The sequence below is a fragment of the Talpa europaea genome (genome assembly GCF_964194135.1).
Source record: "Talpa europaea genome assembly, chromosome: 9".
NCBI lineage: Eukaryota > Metazoa > Chordata > Mammalia > Eulipotyphla > Talpidae > Talpa > Talpa europaea.
The window spans coordinates 11734407-11748476 of record NC_140076.1 but is presented as its reverse complement, the minus strand read 5'-3'; the positions used below and the strand labels follow the sequence as shown (position 1 = coordinate 11748476).

General features: G+C 40.7%; 1 protein-coding gene across 9 annotated transcripts in view; it reads left to right on the top strand.

Annotated features, from left to right (window-relative positions):
- USP48 (ubiquitin specific peptidase 48) overlaps positions 1 to 12448 on the top strand; it is a gene marked incomplete at both ends in the record, with an annotated part of 71250 nt that extends 58802 nt beyond the window's left edge. For 7 of the 9 annotated variants that reach the window (XM_084243860.1, XM_084243857.1, XM_084243859.1 and 4 more), the window contains 5 exons: positions 3384 to 3539; positions 7707 to 7832; positions 9288 to 9336; positions 11374 to 11400; positions 12426 to 12448. In XM_084243860.1, coding sequence (XP_084099986.1) covers positions 3384 to 3539; positions 7707 to 7832; positions 9288 to 9336; positions 11374 to 11400; positions 12426 to 12448 — 381 coding nt within the window. The remainder of the gene's footprint in view (positions 1 to 3383; positions 3540 to 7706; positions 7833 to 9287; positions 9337 to 11373; positions 11401 to 12425) is intronic. The other 2 variants (XM_084243856.1, XM_084243855.1) reach the window with 1 other exon arrangement.
- Positions 12449 to 14070: the final 1622 nt, after the last annotated feature.

Here is a 14070-nt window from a genome sequence, read left to right as displayed (position 1 = left end):
AGATATTTAGCTTGGAGGGGATATTGTCCTTCATAAATAAAATCTTTGTATGTATATCCCTTTTGTTCTTGGGGTGGTTTTTAGCGATTGCTGAGTCAGTGTCTCTTGATAGGCATGTGCCAGCATCTCTTTGCTGCCTTCTAATTTGTTCATTGTCAATGCCTTTTCATGTCCCTGTTGTCTTGTATGTTCCATCCATCTACTCAAGATTTACAAACTAGTTTAGCTTGCTTTTTCAGTCTATGCATTAAAAACACATGTGTCTGAGTGAACATATCTATTCTGATTTAGGATTTCATTCTCTTCATTTGCTTGGCTGACTGTACCATATTTAAGTTATTTTCTCCTGAGAAAATGAGTTAATCACTTGGGAGTGTAGTGTTTTGGTAAACCTTGTAAATTAGTTTGCTAAGCTTAATATGGATGTTCTTGTTGTTCCTCAGTTTCTGTTGTTTCAAAGTTTGCATTTGTACCCTAGTTATTTAAAGAATTCTTTACATTTTCAAATCTTTAGATTTGGAGGAAGCTAACTTTTTGAATGTTTTATTCACTGTGGTCATAACCACAGCAGTTTGTAAAAAGTGGATGTGGAATTTCTTTCCTCAGTTGTGGATGACAACAGATTTTACATTTACAAACATAATCAAGAATGTTGGGAAACATTGCTTTTTTATGCTGTAATTTTTCTAACTTTATAATTTTCTTGTATCTTTCTCTTGGTTTGGATGCTATAATGCTCCAGAATGTTTTAAATATTTTTGTCCCACAAAAAAATCTCAAGTGTAACCTCCCTTATTTAGATCCCTCTTTTGTGGGATCTCTTTTAGAAAAGAGGAGATGGTCCCAGAAATGTCAAGCCTTTTCAGAATGCAAGACTTCTCAAGCCTCTTCTTTGTAATATGTTAGCATAGCTCAATCATAGCTTCTGTAGTTGCTGTTTTAAATCCCTATAATAAAAAATGCATTTCTGCTTGCCCTTAATGGAGATGCACAAATCCCCTTTTCTCTTTTCTCTAAGCTGTATCAGCCCAGTTCCTTTTTTTTTTTTTTTTTTTTTTTTTTTTTTTTTTTTTTTTTTTTTTTTTTTTTTTTTTTGTATAGAGGCATGCTTTATTTATTTGTTTGCTGGTCTGTTTGTTTGTTTTGTTTATACATGCACTGGGTACAGTCAGAAGCGCGGGAGGGTGAGAGAATTCACCAGAGCCAGAGCAGGGAGCAGAGCAGGCAGAAGGACCGAAGTACACTGCTGAGGGGAGCAGCGGGCGGCAGGAGAGGTTTGCGCGCCATGTGGGACCCTCCTCCGGTGGCCGGGGAGCAGCCGGGGATCGAACCGGCGCCGCAGAGGCCGCGGGCAGCTTCGCAACCCAGCGCTCAACCGCTGCGCCACCGGGGAGGCCCTCAGCCCAGTTCCTTTGACTTTGACCTTATCTACCATTTAGGTTAATAATGCACCCAGTACTGGTTATCACTTAGGTAATTGAAAGCCTTCTAAAATCAGTGAGCTGGTTTTTGTTGGCTAAGTTGTATTTAAATTCCGTGGCTTTTTTTTTTTTTTTTTTTTTTTTTTTTTTGAAAAGAATTAATTCTGGGGGGGGGAAAAGAAGTCTGGAAAAAGCTTTTAGACCCTTTTAAAATCAGTCATTGAAAAATATATATTGCGTAATCGTCAGGACGTTGTTACTGGGTTATATTTCCAGTGTTGTAGATGTTTTTCCTTCTATTCCTGATTATTAGATTCAGTTTCACCTTTAAACAGTTGAGGTTGAGAAAGATATTTTATCAGCCTTAATTCTCCCCTCTCCTCCCAGACTCCTATGTTCACTTAACTTTTACAGATTTCGGAATCACCTATGTATTATTTTAGAGTCAGCTAGAGATGAACCTGGACTAGTATTGTGCTTAGCCCATTGATATCACCCAGAAGAAATGCTCTCCTGTGTTTGCATCCCTGTTCTGTTCTGCTTTGTAAATCTCTAAATCTCTGTCAGTGATGAATATGTGGTATCTGTCCATAATGACCCCTAGAGTGCCGTGCCTCTGTGCGCCTGACTCTCGGGACCACTGTGGTAACTGGAGCCATTGCCTTGGGGTCACCTCATGTAGATTTAATTAAACCAGGGGAAAGATAGGTATATTAGAATCATGTTTCTTTCATCGCCTGACCTGAATAGCAGAGGAATAATGTGTTGTTAACTTTCTGACAACGCATTTATTTGTAGGAGTATTGTAAAGACGTTTGGTTCTTATCTGTTGTATTTTCTTAAAACAATACAGTACATATTATCTTACACGTGCACATCTGGACTTTTTGCTGAACCATCTCTAGGTAAATTGTGAACTCGTGAGAGTTCACTAGGTATAAGACAGTGACCTGATACTCATATACAGATTTTACCTAGCAATCCCAAATATAATTTAAACTTAATTACCCCCCTCAAACTAATATACAATCAAAGAGTGCATTGTTTTGTATCACTTTGACTGTTACCAGTCTTTTCCCCTTTGACATGGACTTAGAGATCAGTTCTGATTTGTTGTAGATTGTTTCATGTTCTGGATTCAGCTGATTAGCTCCTCATATCACTATGTCTAGGTTTAACATACATGATCATGTCATGAGACACAGTCTCTCAACCTGTTTTTAGCTAAACTTTGGTTACGGTTCTATCTTTCAATTTAAAGTTCTTGTCAATTAATACTTAGCTTTTGTGACTCAGAAATGAGAAGAAAATGTTTAAAAAATATATAATTCAGGTTATTTATGGCTTAAACTTAGTTATCTTAATTTTTTTAGTTTAGGATTTGTGTTTTTCTGACTTAAGGTCACACATTTTGCTTTTAAATATCCTTTAGGGCCTCCCCGGTGGCGCAGCGGTTGAGTGCCGGGTTGCGAAACTGCCCTCAGCCTCTGCAGCACTGGTTCGATCCCCGGCTGCTCCCCGGCCACCGGAGGAGGGTCCCACATGGCGCGCAGACCTCTCCTGCCACCCGCTGCTCCCCTCAGCAGTGTACTTCAGTCCTTCTGCCTGCTCTGCTCCCTGCTCTGGCTCTGGTGAATTCTCTCACCCTCCCGTGCTTCTGACTGTACCCGGTTCTTGCATAAATAAATAAATAAATCCTTTTTTTAAAATCCTTTTATATATTAATTTTTAAAAATTCTGGCACTTATGTGCACTTAGAGGCATGTAGATGACTCATCCGTTCCCATCTTAAACAATCTCATATGAGTCTACTGAGAACCGCTCAGGAGTTTTCATTGCTTACATTGAATTTGAAATGGTTAAGTGATCAAGAAGTAAATTGCTTTTAGCTAGCCTCATGAATTTTCTGAGTATGGGGCACACTGGATAATTTCAGTTCTTTGTTTCCTGTCTTTATTATAGAGCAATGGAGGAACAAAGCGACAAAAGATATCCCATCAGAATTATATAGCCTATCAAAAGCAAGTTATTCGACGAAGTATGCGACATAGAAAAGTTCGTGGTGAGAAAGCACTTCTTGTATCTGCTAATCAGACATTAAAGGAATTAAAAATTCAGGTGAGGAAAATATAACATTTGTTTAAGTATGCTCTGGATTTCAGAGGGCTGCTGTGGATTCTTGCTTTCTACTATGTTTATCTGTTTCCTTTCTCTTTTAAACATCTCTGTTCACAGTTTTAAGCCATTGGGAGATGAGTTTTTTTGATATCAAAATAAAACCCGTAAGACCTCAAAATAATTCTTTCTTTAAAAAGACTGCTCAAAATAACTTTTTGTTTAAAAAGTTTTCAAAACAGCCAAGATTCTTTCTGTGAAAATGAAAGCGTATTTTGGATTCTGGAAACTTGAGCAAGGTTTGAGTACTTTCCAATAATGAGAATCATTGAAGACCACTTGCCACTTGTTGAGGCTGTTTCAGGATAATTGTTCTCACTTTATTGTGCTGTATGTTTTTCTTTGCCCATTTAATAGGTATGTGAGCCAGTTACCAAGATACGAAATTTAAGGGGAGATAAAAGGCAACCATTTGTTTATTCATTTGCATGAGTCAGAATTTCTTTTTCTCACAGTGTTTTTCGTGTTAGAGAAGTCTCTGATAGAACTTTTTAAGTTACCTTTTCTTGTCTTTATAGAGTGGTATTTCCAAATTGTTTTATAAAGGTTCATTTTAGGTTGTCCATCCATCCCCCGCCTCCCCTACCGCCAGTAAGTTCACATTGTCTTGCAAATCAATCCAGTGAATGTGTAATGGAGGCGTGGTGAAAATGTTTCATGATATCATTATTTCTTGGTATCAATACTGAAGGATTATAGATGAGTATTTCAGTGTTGTATTTGAAAACATAGGCAGAAAGAAATTGATAAATTCAAGATGTCCATCAAAAAAATCTGGCCCGTAATGTGTTTGTCACTGACATATATTCCAAAAATTGACCAGCTTTCCTCTCTTCACTGCTTTCATGTGGCATAGTTTACTGGTTGTGCATTTTTTTCTTGTTGCTGATATTTATCATTGTAATTGAGGCAAAAGTACAGGCTTCCTTTGAGGGTGTTATATGTTCCAGATTGTCCTGAGAACAGTTATTTCCCTTGGTTGAACCCACGGCTCTGAAAATAAATGTGTTGGCATAATATCTTTACTCTGTTATTGTACCTTTTACATCAGAGAAAATTTGTTTCTATCAGTGGTTTTCTGCCTGCCAGTGGTAAACCTCGAACATTCAAAACCTTTATATAAAAAAGAGCCCCTGTGGATAAAGACATCTAAAAGCCTGTACTGCTTTATTGTGGACTACCATTTTTAAAGAATACATCAAAGTCAGCAGAAATAACCTCTCTATCTAGGAGCATGTTACTTGCACAAATGTGTCGTTAGAGAAGACAGCAGCTTTTTGGAGGAAACCCCCCAGGGTGCACTTCTCAGATGATTCCTCTGCGGAGTCCTTACAGTGGCCTCCCACTCTTACTGTCTGGATCTCTGGGATCCCAGCAGAGCCAAAAGAAAGGGCAATGAGATGCGGTATCCCCTCACTGCTCAGTGGGCCTTTTGAAAACTTCTACTAGAGGTGACCTTTCTGCATGACAGTGAAATAGCATTGGAGTTTGTGCTGGACCCTCCCTGTGGTCCTCAGTCAGTGGTGGATGATTTTTTTCCCTTTTTTTTTTTTTTTTTTTTTTTTTTCCCTCAAAGGCATATAATGCATTTTTTATGTTTGATGGAACTTTTCCTGTAGGGATACTACATTTCCAAGCTAATGGGATGGCATCCTTTGTAAAACTGTGAATGTTTTATTCTAGACATAATCCACTTATGGTTAGGAAATTTGCTTTGCCTGGCTATTAATTCATGATTCCATGAAGTACAATTTATTCATCTCCTTTCTCAGAGGATGCTCACTGTTAATTATATTATTTCATTTTCCCAAAGATAGGTGTTGAGTGGGTGGTACTGCCTGCCTTAGAAAGGAAGAAATTTTGGCGTAGAGGTGAAATGTCAAGCAGCAGAATCCAGTTACTTCTGTAGCTCCTTATTTCAGCCCCACCTGCTGCAGCCAGTAGCAGGAGCACTCACCTTCAAGAACACCATGTTCATCTTCCCGCCGTGTTCTGTGGATCAGGAATTCCACGCCCACGTGTTGAACAGACCCCTGTGATGTCAGTTGCACCCACACATTCTCTGAGTTTATGAGTTGTTGAACCATAGGCCTCCATGGCGCTGGCTGGTTCCTTCATTCTGAAATGTCCTCCTCTCCCTTGTGAACATTGTGCTCATTGCTCATAGCACCTCTTCTGCAACCTGGCTTCCCTCGTAGAACGGAAGACCTCCTCTCTGTCCCCCTAGATCTTGCACTTACCTTCTATGTGTTTTCACCACTTTGTTTGCCCTCACTCCTGTGAGACCCTCCAGGGTAGGATTATTCACTATTCATATTTCTAGCACCCCGCACAGTCCCTGACACATGGTGGCTCCTTCGCACTCACAGAAAAAGGCTTATGCTCCCCAAGCAGACCATTGATGATATCATTGCACCTGAGCACTCAGCTCCATATCTAATCAGTTACCGCTTGGTTCTTGGCCTGATGTCCTTTTGAGAAGTCCAGATAAGATTCTGGCTCAACAGTTAGAAAGGCCAGTGTTGTTAATCCTTGTGCCATTGTTAAAATCACTTACCTGGTCACAATCTTTCCATCTTGGGGGCCTCCCCAGTGGCGCAGCGGTTGAGCGCTGGGTTGCAAAGCTGCCCGCAGCCTCTGCAGCACTGGTTCGATCCTTGGCTGCTCCCCGGCCACCGGAGGAGGGTCCCACATGGCGCGCAGACCTCTCCTGCCGCCCACTGCTCCCCTCAGCAGTGTACTTCGGTCCTTCTGCCTGCTCTGCTCCCCGCTCTGGCTCTGGTGAATTCTCTCACCTTCCCGCGCTTCTGTCTGTACCCAGTGCTTGTATAAATAAATAAATAAATCTTTAAAAAAAAAAATCTTTCCATCTTGGAAAACTCTTGGGTACTATTATACACACAGTTGGTTCAGGACTGTTGCTAGGCTCTTTGTGCGTTTTTAGATTCAAAGAATATAGTGCAGGGCCTCCCCAGTGGCACGGTGAATTGAGCGCTGCGCTGTGAAGCTTCCCGCAGCCTCTGCAGCGTGGGTTCGATTCCCGGCCGGCCAAGGAGAAACCAACATGGCATGGCAGACCTCTCCTGCCTCGCCCACTGCTCCCCTCAGCATTGTCTTCAGTCGATCTGCTTGTTCTGCTTCCCACTCTCTCTCTGGTGAATTCTCTCACCCTCCGTGCCTCTGACCTGTAACCCCAGTTCTTGTATAAATAAATAAATCTTCAAAAAAAAAAGAGTATATGCATAGTAAGGTAGCATGTTTTCTCATAATGTCATGGATATTGGTACAAAGATACATTTAGTGGAATATGATCAATGCATATATGTAACTACATTGTGGAGCATAACAAAACGAGTACTCTTGAACTGGCCCTCTGAGGGGAGGATTAGAACACTGAAAGTACCATATGTGCCTCTCTGCACCCACTACTTTCTGACCCCGCGAATAATTACTACCTAGAAACTCAAAAGTTAAGTTTTATGTTTAAGTATTATGCACAACAGTCTTTCTGAGTGTATCTAATTTTTTTAACACTTGGCCAGAAACTGGGGTGGGGCTCGTGATCCTTACTTTCAGGGAATTCATGTTTTTGTTTCTAGAGAACAAAGAACTCAGTTCAAGATGTAGGTAGTCCCAAAAGTTAGATTATGTCATCCTGACTGCTTACTAAGGGGATTAAGACAGAAAGAAGTATAATCCATATAGTCTACAGGTTGGTTTAAAAATGCTCTTAAAACAATTTGGACTTGTTTATTAAGGACATAGGACCTGGACCTGGCAGGAGTGACAATGATGGCCTTTCCCTATTAACCAAGCACCTGTCAGCCCATCCCCACTTTCTCCTTAGATTTTCCCACATTCCCACCCTTGGTGTAGAACAAAAAGATCTTTGGATATAATCATTTCCTGATTCCCTACCAAACCTCTCAAGGATGTTTCTAGATATATTATGATTATAGTCTCATAGGAATGTGGCAAATGGGCTAACTGCAAACCAGTATTATATTTTGTATACTGGGCCTTTTTTAAAAGAATCCGTGCATTATTCAAACAGGGTATGAGTCTCAGTATTTTGCTTTATACAAACTTGTTTGTTTTATATTGGCACAGATCATGCATGCGTTTTCAGTTGCTCCTTTTGACCAGAATCTCTCAATTGATGGAAAGATTTTAAATGATGATTGTGCCACCCTCGGCACGTTGGGCGTCATTCCTGAATCTGTAATTTTGTTGAAGGTAGGTAACAGCTTCCTGCCTGAGGAAGTCTAGAAGGTCCTCATCATGATCACAATGTATAAACTGTGTGAGATGGTGGTTCAGGTGGCCCCAGGGCTTTGGCAGTATGTGGTAATATGGCAGCTTCCCTGAGCTTTGGCTGTCCTGGGTTCTCCAGCTCTGGCTGCATGACAGGAGACTTACAGGAGGTCTTGATAATTTTTGTTCAAAATAGCAGATGTAGATTCACCCTCCTCCTTTATATCTCCCTAATTTCTGAATCAGTAGAATTATGTAACCCCACTTCTACTATTAAAGTGTCCCCTCCTTTGTTGATTTAAAAGTGCTAGCCAGGCAAGCTAGGAAAGAAATGTAAGACAGGCTCAGCCACACCAGTCAAAGTAACATTTGGTTGGCTCAATGGGATTCTTGTCCAGGTCACAGAAATATGCTTTGAATTGAATGGATTTAGGAGAGTGGAAGGTGTTTTGGAAGGGAGGAGATTCTGAAAAGTTTCAAACACAATGGATCATTTTACCAGCCTCATTAACCCAGTTCTGCCTTGCCTAAGGGCTTAATGTTAGTCACCACCCTTTTCCTCTTTTATGTCTCCATGGCTAGAAGGATCTACTCTGTGCCACACACCACTGCATCTTTTGGTAGAATAATTGCTAGGTTTTTGAAATGTGAAATATTTGCTTTTCATACCCTAGCACTTCAGTTTTGATGAGCTAAAGTTAGGTCTTGGAGGTGAGGAAGCAGCCCCTTTACTACTCCTAGACACACACATCCCTCGTCCTGTCACGTTCCTGCTCTGTTTTTTTTACTTTTCTTGCAGCTAGCTTCTGTGGAGTGCTTTTGAGAAGCTGTCAAGTTGCTGAATCCTAGGGACCCTGTCTAAGATCTAGAAATAGCCAGTATGGATAGGGTTTATACCTTCCTTGGCAGCAGAGTAAGCTGCTGGCTGGCCTTGGCCCCTCTGCCCTGGCAGCTCATCCTACCAGGAGCTCAGACCCAGTGTTGGCTTCTGCCCTAAAAAGGAACTGGGTATTTTGCTCTTGGTGATGAGGAGAGACAATATGTGTTTTAGCCCACTGGGTATTTTCATGGACCAGGCTGATTATTTGTGCATAACTCATGCTGCCCTCACCAGTATCTTGACACACGTCGATTAAATCAATGTTAGTATCTTGGGTGTCTGAACAGTTTCATTTCTCCTGGTGTTTTTAGGAGCAAGACAGCAATGCCACATCAGCATGTGGGTTGGGGAGGGGAGGGATTAAGTCACACCTATGGCAGGACATCCTTTGTTAATCTTAGATACCTGGCTGCTGCTTAAGCCACCACATATTTATGTATTGTGGCAACTTAGTAGCTGAATTATTTGGGCTTGACTTGCTTGTGCTGAGATCTGGAATGCTGCTCCTCCTGGCTCCCACTCCCCATGGTCTTGATTTGTCTTCATTTGTTTTCTAGGCTGATGAACCAATTGCAGATTATGCTGCAATGGATGATGTCATGCAAGGTAAAGACAATTCATTTTAGGATTTTGTTGATTAACTTGTTAGAAGACGGTGATAGATATTGAACTTTTTAACCTTGAAAAAAGTTTCTACATCTGTTATAATAGACTCTTATCTGAAAGGATTCCAAAAAAATTTGGAAATCCAAAGCAGAGAGGCCAGTATTTTAGCTCACTTGAAGAAACAAACAGATATAAGGCCTCAAATGGGAGGTGAGCAAGAAGCAAAAGCTGATTCAAGTGGCAGAGCCTCATACATGCAGGCATGGCGGAACCAGAGCCGCAGCTTCCTGGGAGTGAGAGATGAGCCTAAGAAATGGGGCACTTGGTTGAAAAGTGTATATGAAGCAATTAGATGAGTCCCTGCCTCATAGGCCCCCACACCACCCTCCTTTTATGTCCATTCTACTACCTCTTCGACATCTGTACCTAAGATTCACAGCTAGAGTCTGTGTTCAGCTCTTTGATGACATTAAACCAGAAAGGTAAGAATACCTGTTTCCTACCAGCTAGGGAGACTTCCCCTAACAATTTAAAAACAAAACAGACAAAAGCCACCGTGTTGATGTATCTCCTAGCTGCCCTTCAGGGAAGACTCACTGAACAGAACCTTCAGGTTTATCTTCTTTTTGGGTACCTGACATTTACACAGTGAGAAAGAGGTATCCAAAGATAACTAGACATTTGAGGAATGAGAACCTGGCATTAGGTTCTCATAGCCAGAAGAAATAGGCAATACAGAGAGCGTAAGAAAGCTTAAAAATTTATAATGAAAAAAATGTAATTATGACTAATAGAATAAGCAGTAATAGTTAGGCTCTATATAAAAGCTATATTCAGAGAACAGAATTCATGAAAATAAAAAATTATTGCACCAAGGACCAGATACAGTAGGTGAAATGCTGGAGGATTTCTAGAAGCATCTAGACACAGGGAGTTTGGGGTGGGGGTATGGGTGGGATGGTCACAGTCAAAGGATGAGACTTCATACTAATGGGATGATGGCTCACAGGAGTCTGAGGGAAGCAAGTTCCAGTTGAGAGTTCTCTTAGTAGATATCCCCACGCTTGATGGCTGAGCACGTCAGGTCTGAAAATTTCTCATGTGCAAAGATATTATGGGAGAATGTGCTCTTCATAAACGAGAGTAAACAGAGAATGAAGTCAACAATGAGATGAGAAAACAGGCATCCAACACAGGAACAAGCTGTCTTAGAAGGTAGTGAAGGGAAATTCCAGATCAGAAATTCCACAGCAGGCAGTGCGAGTACCCTGTCTAGATGGGCGCAGCGGGATGCAGGCCAAGGCAAAGGATGTCACCAGGGAAAGGAGACATGATACATGACTGTCTTTAGGAGATTTAAGTCTTGAAGAGTTTACACTTGAATTGGAAATGGTGCAGAGGAAAAAAAACAAAAATATGAAGTCCTTACCAGCCCCAAAAGGACTAAAAAAACCAGAGCAGCCAGGAACCATGGCCAGGGTGGCCAAAGGGCTCCACTTGATGTTGATGGAGTCAAAAACGAGAACACTGGAGATTGGTTTAACAACAAAAACTGTCACTGGTCAGGAGATTGGGTGTTACAAAAGTTAATTTTTGTATGCAGTGGTAGATGTATCTGCATTGACGCTAATGCATGTCACTAACATTAAAATTATGAAATAGCAATATAATATTATTGGGAGAGAAAAATGCCAGAGGAAACTGCTGCTTGGGTCCAGGAGGTTCCTTTTAGAGAGCTGGAACAGGAGCAGGAGAGGGGAGACACCACGGCCATCAGGCTTTCCCGGGCTCATGCAAAAAGTTGGCCCCAGTTCCAGCCCTTGTTCTAAGTGATGAGTGTGCACTGCTTTGACAAAATTAAAAACAAAGATGATCATCTGGTTAATAACTGGTTAATAACTTCAAAATTCATCATGGGTGAGCAAGGTAATTAAAAGTGTTTTGACACTTTCACCTTGGTCTTGAGGCAGTGCAGTGATCTTATTACTGTCTGTCCTGATAGTCTTTTCAATTTGGGATTCTTTTTTTTCCCCTCAGTGTGTATGCCAGAAGAAGGGTTTAAAGGTAAGTTACATTTGTCATGTTTTGTTCATGAATGTCAAGAGTCATACTGTAATTTTCTATTAAAGTGAGGGCTATCATTTGATTTTAAAATTTTAATTCAATCTGATTCTCATAACTAAAATTAGCTTTTGTTAAATGCATTTTTTTTTAAATAACTCAACCATCTTCATTATCTTTTTCAGCTCAGGCCTCATAGGGCCTGTAGTGTCTATCTCTAGATGTTCATTCCATTTCCTCTTTTTTTGCGGGGGGGGGGGCTAGGTTTGGCCACTAACATTTTGAGATTTACATTAACCTTTTCCCTGTTCCTCCTATCAGTCCCATCTTAAAGCAAAAGAATTGTGTGTGACTGATGAGAATTACAGAAAAATTTGTTGAATTTTATCAGACTATTTAGAATCAAGGCATTTCTTGGTTAGACGGTGATATGGCCATGCCATGTTCTACCTCTGGGCCGCTCCAGTGTGCTCTCATATACCGTCCATTAATTCATCAGTACAAACCTTTGACATTTGCAGATGTAACTGTTGCCATTTTAATCCTTTGTGACCTGCTCCAGAGGTTTATAGCAGAATATAATTTTGCCAGAGTGAGTGTGAATCAAATTCCAGGGGTTCTTTGCTCAGCCAAATGAGTGAGCAAAGCTATTGGCCTAATCAAACCTCCCTCTCAATGCCTCTCTGTTGTTATATGTTACCACTATAATAAACTCCTGATGTGGTTAAAGCAAAACAAAACAGCAAAAATTCCTTTGTTAAAAATGGCCATCAAATGAAAGCACCAATAAAATCTGATTAACTTGTGTGAAAATATGCATAGGAAACACATGGCTTTTAGCCGAAATGTGATTTAGCTGAAAGCCTGGAGTCTGCTGATACCTTTCTGTCCTTCAACATCGAGGGGCTGGTGTGCCCATTTATTAAACTGGATACTCCCTGTTGATATGCATTCTTGGCAAAAGGAATACATTGAACTCTATAATTTTTAGTTCACAACTGTACCTCCACGTGTGTTTCTTTTCCCAGGTACTGGTCTACTTGGACATTAAGCTTTTGACCAGCTTTTGCTGACTGCTAAGAAATGACCAGAAGGGAAGAGGAGTTTGACATGTTAGGGCATTAACGAAAAGGTGGATTTAAGAATGAAAGCATTACATGACTCTTCCAAAAGGCAGAATAATCATTCAAAAGCGACTGTCCCAAATGCCTTATGTCAAATAAAGCAGATTGCACTGAAGGACATCAGACTTGAAGGAAATGTTTCAAATTTTATATTTAAGGGGGGGTGGGGTGTTGGGAGGGATGGGGCAAGTAAAGATTGAACAAGCTTAGCAGCAGTTACCAGTAAATCATGTTTACATATGAGATTTATAGTCCTGGAAGGGAAGAAAGTTCTGTTATATTTCCTTGGCTCAAGCTTCCTACCAGATACAGTGGTCCGTGGAGGATTTGTATCATAGTAGATGGGACAACGTCCTGCTCTGAAGTAAAGTAATTCTTTAGAGACATAACCTGCTTACCAATATCTGTCTTTGATTCATATTTTACTTTCAATAAAGCATGAAAGTGAAGAACTTGGCATAATTGTGGAAAAGTGTCTTCAGATTAGACTCCTCCGTGTTGGCTACAGTGCACCTGCCCCCCACGCTGCCTGCTGCTCTGTCTCGGTGTTGGGTAAAGGAGGGTGCACCTGCATGTCTCCTGCAGTGAGCAAGGGATGGTTTCTCATATTTGGCTTCAAAGGCCTGTTTGCTTTTATGAGTTTCAGAAAGGATGACGAATGTTTTTATTACCTATGGTAGTACCTTCCTCCAGTTTTTGTTATTCAGAAGTGGGAAGTCACATACACCTTGCAGTTTGAAAAATCTGGCCACCTTATCAGAAGAGTAAAGTGGACTGAAGTACATTTGGATAACACAAGGTTTTGTAAAATTTATTTCCATCCTTCCAACTTCACCATTTCTTGGATCTTTCTTCTCCTTTGGAAAGCTTTCTTCCAAAATGCCCAAAAAGGATTTTTTAGATCACTGTGTATAAAGTGATGGATGGGTACACTGCTTTATCCAACTCAGGATTATTGTTATTAGCAACAAATAACTGAAGCAATATTCTTAAGAGTATTGAAGCATTTTTAAATGGAACTTAAGACTGGTGTTTGTTCCATTGCTTTCTGTTTGGGGCAGAGATGCTGGCTCAGGCACCGCTCTTAGTAACACTTGTTTAGCCTTGGGTTTGTGCTAAGGTTCTTTTTTTCTTCTGAAAATTTAAACTCAAATAATGGATTGGGATGGGACAAGATAATACCAATTTCAGTAGTAACCTTGGCGGCATCTCTTCTGAATGGCCCTTTATTAGAATATTTACATGTGTTTGGTTAAATTATGTTTCGATTGTGTTTTTCTGTCTACAGTATCAGACTGTGCCCATTGAGGAGATGGGGGTGGTTGAGGAATCTGTAGATAATGTGAGAGCTGCCCCTGGGATCCTGGTAAACAGCAGCCAGCGGCAGGGACAGGGAAAGAACTCAAAGTTGAGGTTGTTGGATATTGTGAACCCTGATTTTCAGAACTCAGTCTTCTATTGCTCTTCTAAGAATGGAAGCTGGAGTGGAAAAGTAATAACTCACTGAGCCACTTACTCTGCCCCTACAGAGAAACTGTTTGACCATAGG